At 52.9% G+C, this 24,954-nt stretch overlaps 1 protein-coding gene across 2 annotated transcripts; it reads right to left on the minus strand.

The window, feature by feature from the left end:
• Positions 1 to 16,565: 16,565 nt before the first annotated feature.
• TLX1 (T cell leukemia homeobox 1) lies at positions 16,566 to 22,939 on the minus strand. 2 transcript variants are annotated; one of them, XM_043477221.1, is made up of 3 exons: positions 22,041 to 22,939; positions 19,822 to 20,059; positions 16,566 to 17,654 (listed from the first exon to the last, which is right to left on the minus strand). In XM_043477221.1, the coding sequence occupies exons 1-3, from the start codon at positions 22,618 to 22,620 to the stop codon at positions 17,432 to 17,434; spliced, it is 1,041 nt and encodes a 346-aa protein (XP_043333156.1). In that variant the 5' UTR covers positions 22,621 to 22,939; the 3' UTR covers positions 16,566 to 17,431. The 2 variants fall into 2 exon arrangements, with proteins under 2 accessions (XP_043333156.1, XP_043333158.1); XM_043477223.1 differs by having other exon boundaries at positions 19,822 to 20,023; positions 22,041 to 22,934.
• Between the last annotated feature and the right edge of the window lie 2,015 nt (positions 22,940 to 24,954).

Consider the following 24,954-nt stretch of genomic DNA (forward strand, 5'->3'; position numbering starts at 1 on the left):
AATAGTGTTCTTAGTCAGGAATTCTGTAATAACAGCAAAAGAATGTTCTTTAATAATTATAGCTATCATTTATTGAACTTCATTATGTGTCAAGCTCTGTTATAAATGCTTAACATACATTATTTAATCCTTGAAACTACCCTATAATCCATATACCAAAGAAAATTGGCATATTAACAAAAATTAACTCAAAATGGAGTATAGTTCTAAATATAAAACCAATGATAAAATATCTAGAAGAACACATGGGAGGAAATCTTTATGACTTTGTGTTAAGCAAAGACTTCTTATCTATAGCACCAAACTCACTACCCATTAAAGAAAAAATTCATAAATTCTACTTCATGAAAGTGTTAAAACTTCTGCTTTTCAGTAAACACTGCTCAGAAAATTAAAAGACAGGATACAGACTGCAGGAAAATATTTGCAAAACATATATCATGGATTGGGAAGATCCCCTAGAGAAGGAAAAGCTACACACTCCAGTATTCTGGCCTGGAGAATTCCATGGACTACAGTCCATGGGGTCACAAAGAGTCGGACACAACTGACTGACTTTCACTTTCACATATCTGATCAAGGATTTGTATACAAGATATATAAAGAGCTCTCAAAACTCAATAAAAAGCAAGCAAGCAGTCCATTTTTTTAAATGGACAGCTGATTTGACTATTTTACCAAATAGGCACATGGAAAGATTTTTAACATCATTAATCATTAGGATAATGTAAATTAGAACCACAGTAAGGGGACTTTTCTGGCAGTCCAGTGGTTAAGACTCTACACTTCCACTGCAGGGGGGCATGGGTTTGATCCCCAGTTTGGGAACTAAGATCCCACATGCTACGCAGGCAAAAATAAACAAACAAAAACAACAACAAAATACCACAATAAGATACCACACCTTAAAATCGTTAAAAAGTGAACATACCAAGTGTTGGCCAGGATATGGAGGGACTGCAACTGTCACACATTGCTGGTGGAATGAAAAATGGTTTAGCCATTTTGGAAAACAGTTTGACAGTTTCTTATTAAAAATACACTTACATACTTATCATATAACCCAGCAATCCCTCTCCTGGGTATTTAACCCAAGAAAAATAAAACTTGAATGTTCACCAAAATCCTGAACATGAATGTTCAGATTAGCTTTGTTCTTAATTGCCCCAAACTGATAACAACCCTAAAGTCCTTCAACTGTGAATGGATATGCAAACTGTGGTACATCCATACAATGGAATACTACTCAGCAATTAAAAAGTAATGAATTACTGACACATACAACAAGGATGAATCTTAACTGTATCATGCCAAGTGAAAAAAGCCAGACTCAAAAGGCTACATACAGTATGGTTTCATTTCATGGCATTCTAGAAAAGGCAAACTACTGGGACAAAAATAGAGCAGGTGTTACCAGGAGCTTCAGATGAGGAGGAGGTTGATTACCAAAAGGGTATGAGGGACTTTGGGGGGATGGTGATAAAAATGTTCTATATCTGATTGTGTACCCTCCTCATCCTTCAGCACCAGCTGAGAGATCACATCCCCTGGGCAGTTTACCCTGACCTATGACTTTTGTCAAAACTCATAGCATTGTTCACTAAAAAAGGTGAACTTTCCTGTATGCAGATTATATCTCAAACATGACTTAGACTTCAAACTACTCTTTGAAGTAGGCACTATTACCCCCTATCTACAGTTTAAGAAACAGATTCAGAGAGATTTCAAGCTCACAGAGTCCAACTCCAGACCTGTGCTCCTGACAGCAGAACTATATTGAATTCCTCTTGCGGTCTTCCTTTAAGGAATCCTTTACTATTTCAAGGATCCTTTAGAGAGATTATTAGTTGCTGGCTTTCAGCTAACAAGAATGCTTCTGTGGTCCATTAGAGTAGAGGCTTATGGAGGTCATGAGATCATTTTTTACTTAATTTGCCCTACAGAGGGTCCGATATAAACTATTTCCTGATTATCTTCCTTTCCATCTTCAGAAACTAGCACACACTGACAATCTAGTATTTGGAAAGGCAACATGGAAGACCCTGGAACTCTCACCAAAATAGTACATCAAAAGCTACATCCTGAGGAAATTGCAAAACTTATATCATAAAGGACTATAAAAGTGAAGTGGTGGGGAGGCTTCCCTAGTGCCTCCCTAGTGAAGAATCTCCCTGCCAATGCAAGAGACACGGGTTCCATCCCTGATCCTGGGAGATCCCACTAAGCTCATGCACTGCAACTACTGAACCTGTGCTTTAGAGTCTGGGAGCTGCAACTACTGAACCCATGTACTGCAGCTACTAAAGTCCTTGTGCCCTAATCTGTGCTCCACAACAAGAGAGCCACCACAATGAGAAGCCCTTGCCCTGCAACTAGAGAGAAGCTCCCACTTGAGGCAACTAGAGAAAAGTCCACATAGCAACAAAGACCCAGCACAGCCAAAAATAAACATACACACACACACACATATATATATATATATATATAATATATATATATATATATATGAAGGCTGATGATTCCTATCACATCTCCATTTAACTATCAAGACACAGTAGAGCATGGATAAGGCTTGGACAAAAGTTTAGTCACTACAGCACATGGGGTGCTATGTGGAGCCTGTGGCATGTCATCATAGAATAGTCACAAAGGAGGCACCTCTCATGGTTCAGCAAAGAATCACAGCCTTTTTTTCCCCAAAAAGAAAATAGCTACTCACAGAAGGGGGCTTAGTTTGCTATAAATCACTAAGTGTACATGAGACACCACGATGAACTGAGTTGGCTGCTATTTGATCTAGCTAACCATGTGTTGATTGGACCCTTTAGAGTCTGTCATCAAGTAGAAGTGGAATCCAGGGAATCAGGTGCAAATAGGTCATGAAGGCATGAGTAAGTGTCCAGTACAGTCCACTCACCAGGGCCTGGACTAGGGGGAGGTAGACAAGATGCCTATGGTGTAAAATTTATGGAGGCATTCACTCAGGTGCTGACCCAGTACTTGCACAGTCCTGAGACTGGATGCCTCTGTATTTTTCACAACAGGCAACCCACTTGCCTCACCCTAGCTTATACTACAATATGCCACCCCTCACTCCACATTCGTGATCTCATGGGGAATACCCTAACACCAGATGAGGGAGGAAGAAAAGTTCCAAGGCCAGTTTACAGTGCAATACACGGACCCTGGTCAGAAACAAATCACTGTTGTACAGTCCCATTTGGGACGGCTCTGAAAAACAATAGAAAAGAACATCGTATCCAGTGGGTAGATGTCAAAGAGTATATTTTGTGCTCACTCTGTCTGTAGACAGGAGATGACCTGAGGTAAGGATCTGTAGTGAATGTATAGGTGGTGGCTGATGGTTTAGACAGATGGTCAATGACTTAAAAGGACTGATGTTAAAGGCTTCGGGTAAGGAAGTGAAAAGAAAAAAGGATAAAGAAGAATCCTTGGGAATGGATATAGAGTGTGAAAATATTCATGTTTTATGACATTGGGCACCAAAAACCTCCTACTATAGAACAGGTTCTTAATAATCAGGTGGACAAGATAACACACTTTAGATCTGAGTCCTTTACCCCAGGGAACTCCAGGGCCTGCTAAACCTTCTGTTGAATAGATGGTCCCAAGACTGGAATGAAAGCTATATCTGAACTCAGCATCTCATCAAAGCCAATCTGGTCACCATCATTGGGAAAGTATCCAATTTGCCAGCAGCAGCAATCAACCCCAGGTCCCCTATTCTATCACCCCAGGGGGACCTATTAGACCAGGATCTAGTGGAAGGTTTGGATATGCCTTCACCAAACATCAAGATTCTGCCAATATTATCTCCCATAAAGTTAGTCTATGCCTTATGACTGCCTTATTTCCCACACAACTTTGCATCTTAAGAATTCATATTCCATCACAATATTGTAATTATCCTCCAATTTAAATAAATTAATAAAAAATTTAAAAAGAATTCATATTGCAGTTTCAAAAACAGGCTAAATTTCATGATATTGACCAATCTTATGTATTTCATCATCCAGAAGCAGCTGGCTTTACAGATCAATGGAATGGTATAAAGGAAACTATGGCATGTGCACATGCTCAGTCACTTCAGTCCTGTCTGATTCTTTGTAACACTATACATTGTAGCCCACCAGGCTCCTCTGTCCTTGGGATTCTCCAGGCAAGACTGTTTGAGTCTATGGCTTGTCCCATCAAATCCATCCCCCCTTTTCCCTGAGCATATAGTTGTCCACACAGGGACTACATTTCACAATCTCCCTCATTTACCTCAATGGAATGTGAGTGGAACTGAGAAATCATTTCAAGTCATCTTAAAAAGCCTGCCCTGGGGTTGCTGAACCCTTTCCTTCCTGCTAGCCAGGACCGACAACGTTGCAAGGCACTTACTGAGGATGGCAGAGCTCCCTCATTTGCTCAGGTCTGGACATGTGTTTATAGAGCAGAGCTATCCCTGGTTGTAAGAGAAAAATACATTTTATCTAGTTTGACCCATTGTGTTTCTGGACTCTCTTAAAACAATTTAGCTTTTTATCATGGTGTGCTACAGTACTTCAAGGATGAGGTATATGTTGTGGGCTAAGGATTAATATGGAAGGCTATTTCTCCCACAATCCAATTATATGGGCCCCCAAAGAGGGGCAGAACCACAAGTACCCAATGACCCTCTCACTTCTTATGACCCTTATTTCTGTTGGATTGGGGTTAGGGAGTCCTCAAAGGAAGAAAGTACCTACCAGGAGAAACAACAATATTTTTCCTGAATTATAAGCAGAAACTGCTACCTGGTCACTTCCAGTTGCTCACAGCAATGGATAAACATGTTAAAGAGGGATTATGGGTTGGTCAGGGTGATTAATTCTGACTATCAATATCAAACAGGAGTTTTTCTCTACACCACGGGCAAAAGGAAGTATTTGTGGAACCAAGGGGGTCCCTTGGGGAGCCTCCTAATGCTGTTATGTCCCATGGTAAGTTAATGGAAATTAAAGTTTAAAACATTAATGGAAGTAAAGGTTAACAGTAACTACAACCCATCCTAGGCAGGATCATCAAGGTTCTCAGATCCTTCAGAAGTAGAGATTTGCTCCTCCCTGGGTAAAAAGAAAACCAGCAGGTGATAGCTGAAGGCAAGAGAAACAGAACAGAAAAAGGAGGAGGGATGTCATAAATATGAAACAAAATCTAATATTACAGAAAGAAAGTGGCTTTTACCTCCTGACCTTCTGTCATATCAGACATTTATATATTTGAACTTATTTGCATTTTCTTCCAGTTCTTATTTCCTTGCTATTGTATTATTATGTGTGGTGATAATTATCTTTACAATTTGTTCTAGTTCACAGGTTGCAGAATACTGAGCTACGATGCCAAAAGAATAAGAGGAGGAATAGAAGGAAGACCCTGAACTTAGAGCTATGAGGGTTTGGAATGTCTCACTTGAGGGTAAGTCAAATGCACTCTGTATGAATGACAGTAGCATGACATTGGATGGGAGCATTTTGTAGGGCGAAGGATTATTAATTTAGAAAGAAATGTGTGTGGATGTTGGGCAGTCAAAGGGGTGGACTGTAGCAGCATTTATCATTCCTCCCCCCACCGCCTTTTTTTTTTTAAAACCTAGCTTCTGAACACTTTCTGATTGGAGAAACTCTTCCCACAGAAGGTCAATATTGGTGGGTGAATTTTAGTTTTTCATACAGAAACCTAAAGGACTATGTTCATTTTCTCCCCATCTATGACAGCTGCTGCCTACATGTGTCCTAGGTGTAGCCAATCAAACGATCCCACACAAGATTTAAATCTGAAGGATTAAGGTCAGTAAGGATGGAAGGAGACTTGAAAGATTACACATAGTGATACTTGTATCTCTAGATACAAGAGTCTAGAGATTGGGGTGCCAGCAGTAATGCACTAACCAGTCCTTTCTGCAGTGTGACCTCATGGTGTTTCCTGATGTGATCTTCCTCATTTTTCAACCTTCCTGTTGCTCCTGTAAACTATCCAGTATCCCTGTAATAAGTTAAATTTTCTCTTGAGTTAGCTGAACCCAGACTTACATTGCTGAGCAGGGAGAAAAGTATTCTTGCCCAGAGAATTCCACTGATGAAGGAGCCTGGCAGGCTAGAGTCGATGGGGTCTCAGAGTCAGACACGAATGAGAAACTAACACTTTGAAGGAAGGGGAGGATTCTCTGTGGAGTAGTCTCTGAGCCGAATACAGGTGGGAAGGGTTTCTGTCCTGTACTGGCTGGAGAGGAATGCTTGTTTCCTACCGGTCCCTCTTGTGGACTCTGGTCACTAAGAAGACTCATTTGTCCTGACAGCCAAGGAGGCTATTGACAGTTGCCAGGCGTGTGGCCCAAAAGACTCAGCCCTCCTTCCCACTGCCCTGACATCCAAGGGCCATAAAGGCAGAGATGCCCGGTAGGTTCAGTTGTCTGGGGAGGAGCAGTCAGGGCTGATCAGCTCCTTTTTCCTGGGATTCCTGGCTGTTCCAAGAAATGTGGGGCTTCCCTGGTGGCTCAGAGGGTAAAGAATCTGCCTCCAATGCAGGAGACCTGGATTCGATCCCTGGGTGGGGAAGAGCCCCTGGAGAAAGGAATGGCTACCCATTCCAGTATTCTTGCCTTAGAAATCCCACCAGCAGAGGAGCCTGGTGGGCTACAGTCCATGGGGTCGCAAAGAGTCGGACACAACTGAGCAACTAACACTTTCACCAAAGAATGTGAAGAGGAACAGCTGCGTTCACTGTAATGAGCCTCAAACATAGCTACAAGGGGGGCTGCCCAGTAAAACAGGAGCCCAAGATGCTTTCTCCTCAACAAAAAATAAGGGGTACATGAACTCCTCTATCAGCCTTGCCTTTGCCCTCATCCTTCCTGGAAACCGCTAGCTAGACCAACTGAGGGGAGAACATATTGGGGGATGATTCCATGGGGGCCTCTTGGGGCTGTCATCTCTCTGTAGTGGAGTAATGCCCTCCTGAGGTCCTCCTGGAGCCCCATGGGGCCCAGGACGCGGGTAGGATTAGAGAGAAAGAGGCGCACAGTGGTGCTTATTTGTGTGGGAGGGCCACCAGCAACTGTGCCTTTCTTTCTGGGTTCTCACCCTGCAATTCTCTTCCCGCCACAGGATGAATTCTCGCTCGAAGTACCCAGCTCCTCCAGCGGGTTTCCAAGCGTTTACAGTTCTGCGGCGGGGTGGATCCCAGGCAGCTGAGCGCTTCTCTAGACTCTACCCCTAAACCCACAGGAGCGAATCCGCGGCCAGGGCGGCCCCCCGGGTTGGGCAGGGCAGGGTCTCTGCTCAGTCGCGTTTCCCACAATTTCTGGAGGCGGGGCTTGGGTAGGGAGTCCTAGAATAGGCAGAAAAAGCCAAGTTGTCGCGCACTTGCCTGCCCGGTCTGGATCTTGGGCCCCAGGACGGGATAGAGCCCACAGGAGAGGCCGATGGCAGATTTCGCCGAGGCCGGGAGCCGCCTGGTGCACGCGTTCCTGGAGAGCAGGAAGAAAAGGCAGGCCCTTCTCTACCCGGGGCCGAGGCCGCCGCCTCTCAGGCCGCCCTCCGAAGCCCAGGTCAGCGCCGGGCGGCTGGATTCCCTGGCTTCTCAGGTCCATTTGGCCGAGTGGAGCCACTCGCTGCTGAAGGAAGGACCAACTGCCGAGTTCCCCAGCCCTGTGGGGACAAGACCACATCCCGGGGCCCGTAAGATCCACCTAAGAGCTGGGTGGTGGTTTGACTCTGCCGACTGATCGGATCCAAGCTGGTGGACGCAGGCTGCGTTTTCTCCGCCGCCGCCCGGCCCCTCGACACCCTAGAGGACTGGTTTGGGAGGACATAAGTGCAAGATGCCCCTCTTCTCTATTTATATCCCTCATCCAGGACCTCTCGGTACCGGGCTTCAAAATGAGAGCCCATTTCTCACACTTTTCACATGTCTTGCAGTTCCAACCTGGCATCCCCTGCCTGTCTGGCCTCGACGGAGGCGAGGGGATGCTCACAAATCGTCCTACAGAGCTATCCGCTGAATTTTTGGCCTGGACACAGGCTCCAGGCAGTCCGCAAGAAAGCAGAGTTTTCTGCATGCCCTGGATAGGCTCCTGAGCGCCTCAGGGCAGCTCCCCGCAGGCCCGCACGGGAGCTCACTGGCGTCCTGTGAACGCCGGTGAACTGGCCGGGACACCCCGCGACAAGCTGTGTGGAAGGGACAGTGGAACTCACCCCTGGGCAGAAGGTGCAGGAACTGGGACGGGGAGGGGGTCCCTAGAACTGAGTATTTGGCTCAGTTGGTGCAATCAAAGGCCCCAGGCCTTCCAGTAATTCCGCCACTTCGATCTACCCCACCCCCATCAAGAAGCATCCGGTCTCTGAGGGACCCCGACCCTTCACTGTCTCTAGACTAGAAGCCTCCCCGCAGCGCCGAGGCTGGCTGGTATGGACCAGCACTATACACCGGACTGGAGTCGCCCTGTGATCCCGCGCGCCTGCGCAGAGGAGGCAGGCGCTGAGGAGGCAGCGAGGACCTACCTGGGGCTTCTGTGGGGTTAATAAACTATCCTCCCCCACTCATCCTGCCCACCAGCCGGCAGAATCCGCCCCAGTGGAGCAACCATGCCTCCCCTGTGCTGACCAGGAAGACCCCAATTTCGGGCCTGAGATGCCAAAGGGAGAGAAGTAGAAGCCTGTGGGTAGAAATGGGTTCGAGGGTACCACTCTGTGTCTGTGAGCTCGTGGGCTGGACTCCTGAACAAAATGTGCCACACACAAGAGCCAGTTTTCCCCTGACAGCGAGTAGACTAGTGAGAGGATTCTGCAGAGGCTCCTAAGTGTTTTCCTGTGAATCTGTGGGACCCACCTCTGAGCCTATATGCAGTCAGGTGTGACCTTGTGGCCACTGGGAACAGGTGGGTGAATGCCTGCAAGCCCACAGTTTGCCTAGGCTGACGCAATCGTGAGGGTGAGATCTGGGGACAGCAGCTGTTGTGTAACCAAGGAGCCTGCTGGAATAAATGTGTAGACATATGACAGGATCGTCCCGCCCTGCGGACGCATTGGTTGGTCTGAGACCCAGCCTGAGAGTGAGATAGGAAGAAGGCAGTGTGTGCCTGTGAGCACGCATGGAGGAAGGTGTGCGGTGGTCTGTGATAGACATCGCTCCGCAGCGGCCCCACCCTGCCAGGGCCTCTGAGCCTGTCTCCACCCGTCCCATCCCGTTTGGTCGTACCAGCTCTCACCCCGAGGGCCCGCCCCGCGGACAGTTGGGCGCCTGTGAACAGGAGGACTGGCTAATCTGTTCCTTGTTGCCAGGAGGAGCGGGAAGTGCAGCACCTAAATGCACAGTAAGCTTCCCTTTGAAGCGCTGAGTAGGGAAAGCTGCGAGGCCACTCGACTTTACCCCAGGAATCCAGGAATCAAGAATCTGGGGATGGGGAGGGGAGGGAGGGGACTCCGGCAGTTTGTAGGACCCGCCCCTCTACGGCCCCACCCCGCCTGGTGCACAGAAAACCTTGGTCAAGCCACCCTGGGGGCTCCGGCGCCACTCCTGCAGCACCAGCTAAGAGCCAAACGCTTTTACTTCCCTTATCTCCTTAATCCCTTCTGTAATCCAGGGAAGGATTGGCCCTATAATTTGGACAAGGAAACTGCAGGCTCCTAAAATTTAATTAACTTGCCCGAGGTTAGAAAGCAGAGAAGCAGAGCCCAAAACCTAGGATGATGTCCAAAGTCATCTCAGCAGGCGCCTGGAAGTGAAAGAGAATTTTAGAAAGAGGGACAGGTGCACTGGAAAAAGAGGGGCCATGCAGGTAACAGGGAATGAGCAGGACATAAGATAGCAGGGAGTGGTGAGGCCTGTGGCATGCTGGAGAGTGAATTTTAGGGTGTCAGTTGTGTCTGTGTTTTTAATTTCTTTAAATAAAATGGAAAAATACTCAGGCAAATAAAATTGCAGGCCATATTTGATAGGTAAGCTTGAGAACCCAGAATTAGATCTCAGACATACAGGGGTGGTACCTTGATCCTTGAAGTAGCATTAGCACCACAGGAAGCTTGTTCTAAATCTGGAATCTCAAGCCCCACCCCAGACATAATGAATGAGAATCTGTGTTTTAACAAGGTTCCCAAGTGTTTCTTATACACCTGAAAGTTTAAGACTGTCAGGTGCAATTTATATATAAATGAGTACATGTTCAGTTCAGTTCAGTCGCTCAGTCATGTCCGACTTTGTGACCCCATGAGCCACAGCACGCCAGACCTCCCTGTCCATCACCAGCTCCCGGAGTTTACCCAAACTCATGTCCATTGAGTCGGTGATGCCATCCAACCATCTCATCCTCTGTCATCCCCTTCTCCTCCTGCCCTCAATCTTTCCCAGGATCAGGGTCTTTTCAAATGAGTCAGTTCTTCTGTGGCCAAAGTACTGGAGTTTCACCTTCAACATCAGTCCTTCCAATGAACACCCAGGACTGATCTCCTTTAGGATGGACTGGTTGGATCTCTTTGCAGTCCAAGGGACTCTCAAGAGTCCTCTCCAACACCACAGTTCAAAAGCATCAATTCTTCGGTGCTCAGCTTTATAGTCCAACTCTCACATCCATACATGACTACGGAAAAACCGTAGCCTTGAATACACCTTATATTGTATATAAAAGAGCCTCCCAGGGACACCTCACTTACCCTCTTCCCCCTTCTCTACCACTCTGGAGAAGGCAGGGAAGAAGGGAAGACAGTGCTCTCTTTTCTTTTCATATTCTAACTGAATTTTACTGTTTAAAAGGTCAGGGCATAAGCCCTCGATAATTCTCTGACCCACCCCAGCATGCTCCCCCATTCTCCAACCCAGAACAACTTCCTCCAGCTACAGGCTTTGCTCAGAGCAGATGGAAAAGAGAGGAAGGATTTACCTTCCTGGTTCTCCACTTCTTCCTCTAATCAAGTGTGGTGCATTCACTTCTATTTTTAATCTTCTGTTGGCCTGTGTACCCTATCCTGCTGACCCAGGAGAGGGAGGGGTGGAAATATATGGAACCCCCTTCCAATCCCAAAGGGCTCCTGGAAGGTGGCAAGCCCTGGCTGGGAAAGCCTAAAGGGTTAGGTGTGGGGAAGGAGGAGGGCAAGGTCTCATGTCCTGGCAGTGCTGCAGAGGGGATCCTGGAGGGGGGAGCAGTCAGAGCTGCAGGGAACCGGTGGACTGGGGTGGCTTGGAAACATTTTTTCCAAAGTCCTAAGGGAACAAAATCCCAGTGAACTTCTGAGCTAAGAACTCCCTCCATAAAACAAGACATTCCTTGAGAAGTCCTCCCCAAATCCACCACATCCCAGGACTCGCCATACATCCCAAAGAAACTGGTTCCAGGGTTAGACCCTGGGTTCCAATGCTGGAGTCTTGTTGCTTAACCTCTCTGGACTTCAATTTTCCTTGTCTATAAAGTGTCTATAAACCTCGTCATAGGGTGGTTGTTAAGAATGTAGTAATACCTTTAAAACCTCGTGCAGGGCCTGGAATACAGCAAGTGCTCAATGTTGTTAATTATTAATATTATTATCGTTATTATTTTCCACTGGGGCTGGTAGCAGCCGCCCCTGAGGTCTCCAGGGTCCCTCAGACCACAAGCTCCCAGGGCCTCGGCTAGAGGCGCCTCTCCCCGCGCGGCCCCTAGAGGGCGCCCGGAACTCACTTGTCCTGCGTTTCTTCGGGGAAGCCCAGGTCCGGCTCCAGCAGCTTCTGGGCCTTCAGCTTTCCGGACTTAGGACTCCTCCTGCAGGAACAGAAGATACATGGGCTCTGGGGCCACAGGGCGGAAAATGTGAGGCGGCAGGAGAAGCTCCTACCAAACCTCCCCATTGAACTGCACCCAGAGGGGGGCCTCGCACCCCCCATGCCTCCCACGCCCCCCCGCCCCCCACCTTCTCGCACATACAAGGAGGCCAGGTTGTTGTAGGCTTCGTGGAGCCAGCGGCGGCCGCTGGACCTCCCGGGCCTTGCTAGGGTTCTTGGCCGAATCCAGGGCGGCCCGCTGCCCCCACGCCCAGCCTTAGGCTTCTGGGTCACGTTGCCAGAGCTGTGGGGCTGGAAACCAAAACGCAGGCCTGGGCAATCTCCACCCGCAAACCGACCGGTAGTTGAATTAGACCCTCCTCCCTCCAGGCTGGGGGAGGAGAGATGGGGAAAGGAAAGGAAGGCCCTTGGCGGGATAGACGCGTGGTAACCACCCAAAGGAACTTGATCCCCGCCCGGCGTGAGCTTGTGAGGGTAACTGCAAACGCAGCAGTGGAGACTGTGTGCGTGCATGTGTGTGTGTGCCGTGTGCGCGCTCGTAGAACCCCACACCTGTAGCTTGCCTTGTGTAACATCGCACACTCCAGTCGTGTAGTTGGAGGTGGTATGTGAGGTTGTCCACAACAACGCAGGCCGAGGGTGAGAGGATGTGATTTTGCACCCATCCGTCAACACAACATGGGCACTCATCCCTCCCTCTACTCACCATCCCCCAGATGCCTTTCCCTCCTTCTCCCCTCTCCTGCTCCTCCTCCTCCCCCTCCTCCCCTCTCCTCCTCCCCCTCCCCCCCTCTCCTCCTCCCCCTCCCCCCCTCTCCTCCTCCCCCTCCCCCCCTCTCCTCCTCCCCCTCCCTCTTTCCGCACTCTCACCTCCGCCCTGGCTTCCCATGCCCCAGTTGCAAACACCATATTCTGAGTCTGCTCTGAGCTCCTTGGAAAATCTGAACTGGCTGCAGACCTCTCACTCACTCAGCATGTTCCTATCAGACTCCCGAGGATAAGGAATCCAGGAGTGAGTGCAGGTGGGCGGTTCCAGAGATCTTCCAGGGCCCGCAGCGGATTCGAAAGAGGAGGGAAAATCGCGGCGGCAGCTCCTCTTAGCTACCCAGGCAGTGACCTGGCTGCTGGGTTCCAAACTCTGAGCTGATTAGGAAGGCCTAGGAGAGTGAGAAGCTGCTTAGGAGCAGGGGTCTCAGTTCAGTTCAGTTGCTCAGTCGTGTCCGACTCTTGAGCAGGGGGTCTGGGAGGAGTAAAAGGGAAGTGGCGGGGGGGGGCAAGTGTGTGGGGCAGTGGGGGCCTAGTGTGTGTGTGGGGGCAATGTGTGGGGCTGGGGGGGCAAGTGTGTGTGGAGGCGGGGGCAAGTGTGTGGGGGGCGGGGGGCAAGTGGAGGGGGGCAAGTGTGCCTGAGCAAAGTTGGAGAAACAGAGCAGAAGGCAGGCGGTTTCCTCCAGCATCTGGCCTGAGGGGTCCTTAGTGCAGCTCTGGGGCCCCAGCTCTAGCCCACTGCCCCTTGCAGCGTGTCCTCTGAGTCCCAGCTGCCCCAATTCTGCACAGCCTGGAGATCCCTGCATAACTATCATACACCTGGAACCGGCCTGCCCACCTGCAAGTCACTCACACCACAAACAGGATGCCTGTCTGAGTCCTGGGCCCAGGGCAGACCCCATACCTGCCACTGCGGTAGGGGCTTCATGAGGCCGTGCTCAGACCGTGCCCGTAAAGCTCCCAAGCACGGATCTGGCCACACAAAGCCGCTATTATCATTAACAGGTTAGGCCAGATTCTGTATGTGCCATCCCAGGGGGCGGGGGCACTGTACGGGCGCTAGGACCCCAGCCCTGCTTGGGTTTCTGGGCCCCAGAAGGCCACCACCCAGTCAGCCAAGTCTGAGGGGGTGATCAAGGCTCACTCACCGCAGAATTTGGTCAGTGCAGTCAGCTCACTCAAGCCAAGGAAGGATGTGGCCCTTTCTGCTCAGACAGGTTCGTTAATTCCTCTTCTCCCTCCGCATCTCTACACACCATTATTCGGATCATTTGTTCCTTTTCTATTTCTGAACAGAGACAGGCCCTTGCCTGCAGGAGCGGTGGCAGATCGGAGTTGTGAGCTTTCTTTGGGCGGCGGGTAGTTGGCCCTGATTGTGACCCTGGCAGCCCCCCTCCCTTCCAGCCCGCGTCCCCTTGGGACGACGGGGTGTGCGGGCCCCGCCACCATCCCGGCCTGTCCTCGCCGCGGCCCTCGGCCGACGCGGGATTCACCGAGATTCGGTCCCAACGAATTCCCTACCGAGAGAGGGGAGTCGTGCGCCGTCCTTCAGCGCCGAGGGCCCCAGTACCCCGGGGAGTGTGCCCACACCCCTGGGACGCCTCGCCCAGGGTCCCTAGCGCGTGGGAGGGGCCCCGGGAGAGCGCGCGACCGCGGCGGCCTGGGAGCCCCGGAAACAGCGAGCGGGAGCCCGAGCGCGGAGGGGAGGGGAGTCGGGTGGCCTCCCGCGATGGGCGCCCGGGATTCCGGCGTGCGGAAGCCCAGTTCTCCTAGAGGCCCGAATAAGCTGGACAGGGTCCGAGAGCCGAGGGTCTGAGGCGCCTGGTCCCGCGCCGTTTTATGAGTGTGACCCCAGCTGTTGGTGAAGACCGGGGGACGTAGGAGGTATTTGGGGGAGGAGGTGTGTTATGCCTGATTTTGCCTGCTATGTCTCGCCAGAGCAGGGGTGAGGGCGTGCTGGTGAAGAGTCGGGGTTCTGGGGAGCCTGTTTGGGGGTTGAGTTTGAGCCGGACAGCCGCTCCCCGTTCCTGCCTCGCCTAGACAGTCTGTGGCCAGAAAATATCCAGGAGCCCCCGGGCGCCCAGCCTGAAGGGTCCCAGGAGTCAAGAGGTGGGAGGAAGGCCCCAGTTTGCCCTGGGGTCAGCAACTCTGGAATACAGCAACCGGCAGGCCCTGAAGGTGCCTCTTAAAGACGCAAATGGTGGAGAGATCGCACCAAACGAAAATGGTTTGGGCTGGGCAGCTCCAGTCTCAGCAGGAGGGGAGGGAGAGCCAGACCTACCCAGGTAGGAGGAGCAGAGTTCTGCGGTTCCAGGAGGCCATTTCCGGATTTCGATTTCGCTTGGCCCGGTACTGGATGCCGCCGCCGCCGCCGGCACAGGCAGGAGGCCCACTGCAGACCTGGCTTTGAGACCAGAACTTTCTCCCCTCAACCCACACACTGTCAGGGTCTGGCCTGGTCACCGGGTAGGTCTGGGGTTGGGGTAGCCCCTCCATCTTGGAAGTCCTTTAGACTCAGAATCCTCCTCTCCTTCCCAGATCCTGCTCGAAGAGGAGCACAGATAGGGGTGGACAAGCTGTGCCCCTTCCCCACTCAGCCAAATTTCCTCCTGGGCCTCTTTGGGTTGGAGGTTGTTGTGCTTTATCCTGTGATATGGCAGAGCCAAGAGGGCAGTCTGCGCCAGGATGAGGGCTCTGATGGTTTCCATAACTCTCCTGCCCTCAACCCCAGTCTGCATGCACACTCAGACTGCTCTGCCTACACGAACAGTTTTTAGCCACAAAGTTCTCTCACTCTTCCACCGTAAAGAAAGAGCAGCCTATGTCCCCACTCCACTACCCCAGGATGGCATGTTTCCCAAAGCCTCTACCACCTAGCTTCTTCCAGAAAAGCAGGCTTAAGTCAGTTTTGTATATCCTGACATTGGTCTGGTAGGTGGGGGACTAAATGTTATGGGGAGTATTGTATACTGTGGCTGCTGTCCGGGCTAGAGTGGTCTGGGTGGGGGGGGTCTCCCTGAAGGTCCCACCGGGAAGTCAGTTTTTCAGATCCCTCCTAGGCCAGGCTTTACTGGGAGCTGGGAAGCCTTGCTTCAAGCACCACAGAAGATACTGGTCCGATTACTCATAGAATGCTCCAATCTCTGCAGCTTGCTGGGTAAGGTCCTAGAACCCCAAACTCCTAGCAGATGTGTATACCCCTACAATGGATCTGCACACCCCACCATCATGTACCCCAGCAGTGTACAATTATACCCACTCACACAGTACCATACACACTCACCACAGAGACGTGTCATTCACAGTGATCCATACTCCCCATTAATTCACTCCCCCAATTATATACAATCCTAGACAAGTATCACTCATACAATGAAATACACCTCTAACACATGATTACATACAATCAGTTATAGATGGTATACAACCATAAACATTCATACATTTAACACAAAAATAGATTAATAAGGAGAAACTAATATGTACTCTCACAAATATTAGCACCTGATTCACTAACAATCACGGATGTTGGTGGGTGATTATACAACTACCCAAAAAGCCACATTAACACATGATCACACACATACCAATACAAGTCTGTATATATAATGGTAGTTTTGATTCACAACTTAAGCAAAATAAGGACACACAACTGCATACAAAATTACACACTTGAACACTTACTATACAAACATTCATTGTCAGTATAACATCCTGATTGCCCACACCATCACAAACACACAGTGCACACACATAACTCTCACTCCCAAAGACAAATCTTGAGCACTAACTGTCCCAGAAGACACTGGCTCTCCCAACTTTTCTCAGTGCTGCCTTCTCTTCATTTCTCCTCCTCCTCCTTTCCTCTCTCCAGAACCTGACAGGTCCTGACCCCAAGATGTCCTTCAAACTTAAGTACAAGGGGCTGCCCTGGCTGCACCAGCTCACACCAGACCCAAGTAGCTGCAAGGTGCTGGGCTCAGCAAGGAGCAGGCAGCCTTGACTCCGGATTCGGAGGGTTTTATTATTTTTTTTCACATAAATTACACAAGCACTTTATAAAAAGGTTACACAGAAAACACCTTATAAGTGCATAACTTAAACCCCCCCTATGAACAGGATCTGGAGAAATAGGCTTTTTGTGTGGAAACCTGCCTGTGCGTACCTGGGTGCGGCTAGGGTGTGTGATAGGGGTCTGGCAGGCCAAGTGATGCTGTTGTGGCTGTTGTGTGTGCGATGGTGTGTCACAGTGTGGCTGTGGCCTTGTATTGGTGAGAAGTGCCATGCTGTTCGGAATGACTCCGGGCCACCCCTGATCGAATGGGCCAAGGGGGTGAAGGCTATGACCCTGTGTGTGCAAGACACTCTGCCATAGGGCCCCTGTGCGTGATTGTGGGGAGACACCAGGAGGGACAGTGAAATCACCTCCGTGTGGGCCGGCTACTACGGGGAGTGGAGAACAGAGAAGGGGGTCTCCCCAGGGCAAGTTCAAATGACAGCTCATGCTGTCCTCTAGGGACCCCACCAGCTCTTCTTCCACCACCTCTTCTGCCTCTCTCAGTCCCACGTTAAAAATCAGAATAAAATAAAATAGACGCAAATGGAGGACTCTGAAGAGTTCCAGCAGGCGCGGGACCGCGTAGGCATCTGGGAGACGGCGGCGCGTCCCTTTCCTGCGCGCTCTCTTCTTCTTTTCCACCCAAAAGAGAACGGCGCCGGCGCGAGCGCGCGGGCCGGTGCGGAGGGGCGCCGCGATCCCCGGAGGCGTGCAGTCTGCGGCGGAGGGCGGGCTAGAGTCCCGGCTCTTGGGGGCCTCGAGACCCCTTGGCTGGGCCCGGGTCTCGGGTCTCTCAGAGAGTAGCAGATAGGCTCACTCGCAGGCCGACGCCACGGACGTGACGCTGGTGATCTTGGTCGAGTCGTCAGACCACGGCTGCAGGTTCTGCAGGGCGAAGAGCGAGGAGTTGTGCACGCACAGCGGGTCCGCGGGCAGCGGCTGAGCCAGGCTCTTCTGGAAGGCCTCCTGCTGCAGCTGCAGGAGGATGCGGTTTGCCTGCTGCCTCTCGGCCTCACGCTCCTCCGCGGTCTGCCGCCTGCACCGGGGACAAACCGTTACCACGCTTCGGGTGCGCTCCCGGGAGACCGCCTGGGAGAGCGCAGCTCCCCTTCGAGGCCCCCAATTCAGCTGGGGGCCCTTGAAAGCACTCCCCTATCTTGAGGGTTCTGACTCCGACAAAGACTGGAAACCACAAAAGTAGATAGGGGGTACTCTGGGGGAGCTGTAGGGAGATCCGCTAGGCCCAAGCAGTTGGGGCTCTCTGGCTCCAGGCAGGGCCCACACCCTCACTGGCCTTGGACGGCACAAGCAGAGCTAGGATGGCATTTTGTTTCTCCCCAGACCCGAGGAAGACCAGGAGCCTTCCCAAGTCTGAGCGGTCTCACCCTTCCCATCAGTCCAGGGCAGAGGCAGGGACCAGTGGATGTGAGCTGCCATGATGGACCTCTTCACCCCCTTTCTCTCCGCGAACCTCTCCCAGGCTCCCGACCTCCTGCGCCAAGCCCTGTGCCGGCCGGGATTCCCGCCGGACCGACTGGCTTCCTCCGAGGCGGTCCAGGGAGGCGATGACTCACTTATTCCATTTAATGCCTCCCCTCCACCCCGTCAACTGAGATCAAACGTCTGTCTCTAAGGTGGACAGACCTAATGGGAGTCCCCGGGGCCTCTAGAAGCAATTTGTAGGCGATCGATGAAGGCGAGCGAAGCCAGCGAGAGGACCTCTCCCAGCAGCGGACGCCGACCTTCTTATCGCCGCCCCTTCTTGCCTTTTCGCTCTTTCTGTCTTTCGTCTGCCCGTTCTTCCCTGAATTTCAAACTATTTCTCTTCCTTTAGGCTTTGTGTCTTTTTCTCTGGTTTTTCTCTCACCCCACCTCCTTCCTTCTCTCAGAATTTAAGGGAATTTGTTTGAAACGAAAATAAAGGTTTCAGTCATCTATTGCTTTTCTTTATTATACGTAAGACTTCACCACCAGCGAAGTCCACTCTCTCTCTGTTTTATTTTCTCCCTGGGTGGGGTCTTTATCTTTGCCCCCACCTTGTGTATCAGTTTCTCTAAGCCTGCTATACTATTTTTCTCTGTGCGCACCCCCCCCACCCCCCCAGGGCTTGCCTGACTCCCTCCCCTAGGCTGTAGCCTCCGATCCGGATGGCGTTGGGAACCCGAGTGCGTTCCCCCCTCCCCGCTCCAGTCCTTGCTCCCTCCCTAGCTTTCCTGAGGTCTGAGCTGCGTCCCCCACCCCTTCCCCGGCAGCAGGAATGTGGGGAGGGGGGGGAGCAGACTCTCGGGGCAGTGGCTTCCTTTGTGGCCACGGTGGCGGAATCTCAGGCAGATTCCTCGCCTTCATTCAGAAAAAGAGGAAACTCCAATTCCTTCCTCCGGTCCCAGGCCCTCCCTGCCCGGCGCCGGGGACTTCGCCCAGACTCTCTTGCTCTCCCGCCTGAGACCTGAGCTAGCAAGAAACTCCCGGCGTGTGTGGAACCCAGCACACGGGCTAAATGTGCGGGAGGATTCAGGGGTGCAAAAGGGTTCAACCGGAGAAAGCGCCTGCTTGTGGGGGAAACGAGTGTAGCTGTGGGTGTGTGACGGGATAAGAGAAAATGTTTCTCTCTTACACATACCCATCTGCTCCTGATTGATTCCCCCTTTCAGTGGGACCCTTGGAAACCCCGCCGCAGGCGGCGCAGATTGATTTTCCCCTTCCCGGGTGGGGTACCCGCTGCGCCCAGGCCAGGCGTCTAGGGAGGAGAGAGACAGCAGGGCCCAGGCTCGCGGTCTGGGGCCCCAGGCGCTCTAGCAGGAGCCCCGCCTGGGGCGCAGAAACAGGGAGCGTGCTATTCTGCCTCCAGTCTACGGGATAGAAAAGGCATCTCTGTACCCGTAAGTTTGCGCAAACAAAAAGTCCCTCAGGACTCGCTGATCTCGGAAGCCCGGACGGCGTAGACTGTGCTTAAATCCAGACGTATCCCCCAAGCAGCGGCAGAGACCAGCCGCGTCTACAACCTCAGAGTGTAACGGCCAAAAAGCCAGAAAGCAAAGCAGCGGGGGCTCTCCGGCCATGGTTGCTTCACACTCCCCGCGAGCCTAACAGAGCGGTCCTCTCCTCCGAACCAGAACCATCGGAAGGCAGGGATCGAGGGAGTGTGAACTCCCCAGGAGAGGCCTGGAGCCAGAGACTGTGCTGCCCACGCCCCGCCAGCTCACCTCCACTTAGTCCGCCGATTCTGGAACCAGGTTTTGACCTGCGCGTCGGTCATTTTGAGCGCCTTGGCCAGGGCGGCGCGCTCGGCCGAGGCCAGGTACTTCTGGCGGTGGAAGCGCTTCTCCAGCTCGCAGATCTGCAGGCGCGTGAAGGACGTGCGCGGCTTCTTCTTCTTGGGGGGCGTCCGATTCTGATAGGGGTGACCTATACGGCGTGTTACAGTGAAGGGTGAGAGGGCCACTGGAGCGGGAGAGACAGACGGCAGAGGCAAGCGGCAGAGCGTCAGGAGGCGTCCCAGGCCCGACACCCCGCGAGTCAGCGAGCCCAGAGGCTAGACCCCGAAAGCAGGGCTGTGGTCCTCCTGTCAGCCCTCAGCTCCAAGCCTGTGGCCTGAAATGGCCCCCCACCCAGCGGCCCGCCAGGCCGACGCCTCTGCCACCACAGAGGCCTCCCTAGCCCTGGGCTCCCATGTGCCCATCAGACACAGATGCAGCCTTTTTGAGGGACATGTTGAGGCGAGCTAAAGGTCGCATTTCCCCTATAGCCCCAGGCCTCCAGCCTCAGAGAAGCTGCTCAACAGTAAGAGACCATCCTTGGTCAAGGCCAGGAATCCTTGATCCTGACCTGAGGCCTCCATCACACACCAACATACAGACACATCACATACAACAGGGGACAAATTCGAGATCTATAGACCCAGACAAACTGACACACAGGCGACAGGCACAGGCACAGAGGCAGATGCATAAGGTGACAGCCATAAACTCCTTCAGAGCCTTCTTTAGGGCTAAAGCAAGGTTAGGGGAGGCTGTGTGGAGTACCTTTCCACCAGTGGGTTCCCAGTGGTTCCAGGCTGGGGGTGGTGGTGGTGCTCCATCAGGGCCCTTTAAGATTAGACTGGCCTGGCTGGGGGGAGTAGGACGGGGCACTAGGCCCTGCCTCCCCAGGACTTAGAGGACTTCGGCTGGGGCACAGGGGCCCTTCTTGAGGCCCAGAGCAGAATGGATCTTCTGCTTTCCCCAACCCCTCTTTGCCACTGACCCAGAATCTAGGCCAAGTTTCAAGGCTGGAACACGAGCCTAGCCCAGGGTCTAGCTCTTAACTGCCTATTCCCCTTCTACCGTTGGGCCCTGGAGCCCGAGCCCCACGGGAATCCCACGTCGTGGTCGATCTAGGCAGCCGCCTGCGCCTCCTGCTTCCTCTCTCTCTAAGGCCCCGCCAGGAACCCAGGCTCAACTCAGGATTGTTTCCCAGCGGACTTGGGGGCCTGGCCTGGCGGGAAGATCGCAGTCTCGAATCCAGGGAACGCTAGGGGCGGCGGGAAGTGAGGCAGCGTGGAAAAGGACCCGCGCAGGAGCAAAAGCTGAGTGCCGTGAGCGGAAGCAGGAGCGGAGGGAGCCGAAGCGAGCAGAAGCAAGGCGCAGAGCAGGCAGCCGAGAAGAGGGCAGACGGCCGCCGCCGAATGCGTTATCGTCCCAGGGGTTCTTTCGGCTACCGATCGATCACGGGTCTGGCCGGTGCATTATTCACGCCGGAGAAAACGAGGCTGGGCCCAGAGCGGAGGACGCCGAGCCGGGACAGAATGAAAATGAAGCGGGTGTCTCAGCCTAGTCGCTGCCACTGACCCGGACGGGGCCCGCAGTCCGGGAAGAAAGGCCGGCCAGCTCTGCGGCTTAACTGCGGCTCACAGCCTCTACCGGGTCCGGCAGCGCGACGGGCACTGGATCTCGGAGGGCGAAGTGAGTGAGAGTGTGTGTGTGTGTGTGTGTAGGGAAGGAAGGTGGGGAACCTGTTTCCCTTGAGTCTGATTGTGGGGTTCGCCGCCTCGGCCAGACAACGTCTGCCAGGACGGAAGAAACAGTTTGTTCACATCGCGCCCCTTTCTCCAAGATCCCCGAGCCACAAATGCTGGCGGAAGGTAGTCCCGAAGCTACAACCCCTTCCCTCCGCCTGACCGGGCCCAGGGACTCCGAGAGGGGGTCAGGGAGAACTTCTTAGAGTAGGGATCCTGTGGGAGAGACGGAGAGGGGCCCAGGCTAAGAGAACTCTTCCAGCGAGTCGATTCCGCAAGAGAGGCGGCGGACGACTGAACTTGGGGGAAGCACCCAGAGGAGCCGGGCGGCCGGGCGCGCAGAGGGGGCTGCGGGGAGCCCCGGGGCAGAGGAGGGGTAGAGGAGAGCCGGGGCCGCGGCCAGGCGGGGCGCGCGCGGGCCGGACTCACCTGTGAACCTGTCCTTTGTGTATCTGCGGTTACTCTCCATCCAGGGGAAGGTGAGGCCGGTGAGGTTGTTGACGCCCGGCACGGCAGGCACGGAGGGCACGGTGGGTAAACCGGTAGCCAGAGGTTGAGGATGGGCCACTGTTCCAGCTAGCGGCCTGTGCGCAGGCACTCGGATCACCCCCGCAGCACTCAGCGCGCCCCCGCCGCCGCCACCCCCGCCGCCGCCGCCGCCGCCACCGGGACCGGGGCCGCCCGCCAAGGCCATGTTCACGTTGTAGGAGCCGGCCAGTGGGCCCATGCTGCAGGCGCCGCCGCCGCCGCCCGCCGGGCCACCGGGGCCACTCGGGCCTCCAGCGCTATAGGCCCCCGCGCCCCCGGCCCCCGGCCCGGCTGCCGGGCCCCCGCCGCCGTAAGGGTAGGCGCCTCCAACCAAACAGCCAAGGCCGTATTCTCCGTCCTGGAGGCGCGAGGAGGGCCCCATGCAGCCGCCCTGGTCTGGGCTGTTGAGGATCTGGTCGATGCCAAAGCTGATGGGCTCCGCGTGGCCCGGGTGGAGATGGTGAGGACCCAGGTGCTCCATGCTGGCCCCCGACCCCGGCCCCGCGGGGGGGGCCTGGGCGGTGGCACTCGCTGTGTTTGGCTCGGGGACAGCGCGCGGCGGCGCGGAGGCGGCAGCGGCTCCTGGCTGCGTGGAGACTTGGAGGCGAAGTGCGCAGAAGGGCTAAAGTGGGGGGGGGGAGGGGAAGGAGAGAGGGGGCGCCGTATTCTTCCCCTCTCCTGCGGCTCCTTCCCCTCACCGGCTGCTCGCTCGCTGTTGACTCTGGGACATCAATCACCAGGCGAAAAAGCCCGGTGCGAGCTAGCCTCTCAGTTTCGGCCGGGTCTCTCCATTGGCTGTGAGCGGAGAGGAGCGGGGTGAATGACAGCGCGGGGGAGGGGCGGAGAAGGCGAGAGGAAAGCCTGGAGCGGAGACAGATGCAGGAGCCAGAGACAGAGCGCTGAGGCCGAAGCGCGGAGAAGTAGTTCAGGAAGAGAGAGAAGAGGCGAAGCAGAGGCTTCAAAGGAGAAAGAGAATAGGAGGCTGGCATTCCCAGAGACGTATAGACAGATGGCCCCAAGGAGGTGGAGGTCAGAGCCCTCTTCCCCCCCTGACGGGAGCCACCCCCTCGCTTAGAATTGGGCCAGAGGAGCTCGCCCACCAGGCCTCTGGGGAAGGGGCACCCAGAGCTACTGAAGAACCTCCCTAGGGGCTCAGCCGGGAAGCAGCAGTCTGTCAACCAGAGGATTTACTCCCAACTTCGTCTGGCTTGTTAGAAGGTAGAAGGCTGTCTCCCCCCGGGTATGCCTCCCAGACAGGAAGGTGAGTTCAGGATTGTCTTTTAAAACACGGGCCTGTGAATAGTGGCTATATGTTGTCGAAAAAGTCAGCAGCAACCCCACCTCAGCGTATTTAGAGAAACTGAGCAAGGGACGCTTCCTGAAAGGCAGTCACAAGTCAGAGGAATTGGCTTGGGGCCTGCTGCGGAGGTGCCCAAGATACCCCCTTTCCTTTTAAATAGAAGTCCCAAGAAGCAGTTTCCACAGTATGTGAATGAATTCAATCAGATTGCTTTCACCAGGGCTGATTATTCCAAGCAAGAAACCTTTGGATTGTAGCAAGGGGAAGGAATTATTTTCTTACTTTTGGAATCTTGGAAGGGAGGCCTAGGGGCTTAAGGCAGTGGGGGCTGGGTATGGTGGGACCAAGATCAGGGAAGTACAGCTAGGACAAATTTAGGCCTTTTCAAAGTTTTGCCTGTGGCTGACTGGCTTAGAGCCCAGGAGAGAAGAAGGAAACTCCCTTTTTCTGCTTCCTCTCTTTCTCCTCTCTAGTAGAGAAATGTCTGCTCCCTCCTAGGAGCCAAGCCCTAGTAAGGGCACAGGTTGGATCACTTGGGATCTATTTCTGGTCTAGTTCAGATTCAACAGGTCTTCAGGGAGGGGCTATCTATCAGACAAGATGCTAGAATGCGGTGGCTCACATTCTACTTAACAAGTCTCATTGCAATCTACTTGCTTTGACCATATGTGTTACTGTAACCTGAAGAGAGCTCCATGGAGGCAGGGAATGGTTTCCTCATCTCTGTTCCTCCCTGTGGAGTGCATGAAATATACTCATCTTGGGTAAATAATGAATGAAAGAACCTCTTTATTTAACACATATTTTATTGAGTATCTACTATGTGTCAGTCACTGTTCTTGGCACTGGGAAAACAGCAGTGAACACAACAAAGTTCCTGTCCTCATGGAGCTTATATTCCACAGCATGAGTGAGAGAGTAAACAAAGAAGCAAATACAATAAGCCAGATGGTGGAAAGTGTTATGTAGGGTATAAACTCTATACCAACTCTTCAAGACAAGGATTATTCCCATTTTATGGATTCAAGGAAACCACATTTCAGCAAGGCTAAATGACTTGATCAAGATGGAGGAGTGGGGTTCAATTTGCTTTTATGGGGTGGCCTGGAAAGCTGGCTGCTGGTTGGTGGCACATTTCTATGGGAAAAATCTTGCTTGGGCTCCAGGCAGGTGGACAAAGGCCCCTCAAGACAAAGCCAAGTATGAAGCTGGTGGTCGTTTGTAAACATTAAGCTCTATTCCCTTGCCAGTTCTCTCCTCTCCACCCTCCCAGTCAGGCATACTACACCTCTACACAGGAGGTTCCAGAACTTACTTTGGAAGTTGTCTGAACCTGGATGAGTCTCTTGTCTCTTATCTTGAGGAAACTAAAGCAGAGATAAGCATAAATATTTTGCTGAGAAACTAGTGTGCCAGGCACTGATCTCATTTAAGACTCACAACAATCTTGTGAAATTAATAGCAACATCCTCAGTTTTAAATAATTAAGAAAATGGAATGAATGTTCATAGCAGT

The sequence above is a fragment of the Cervus canadensis genome, chromosome 8 (assembly GCF_019320065.1).
Source record: "Cervus canadensis isolate Bull #8, Minnesota chromosome 8, ASM1932006v1, whole genome shotgun sequence".
NCBI lineage: Eukaryota > Metazoa > Chordata > Mammalia > Artiodactyla > Cervidae > Cervus > Cervus canadensis.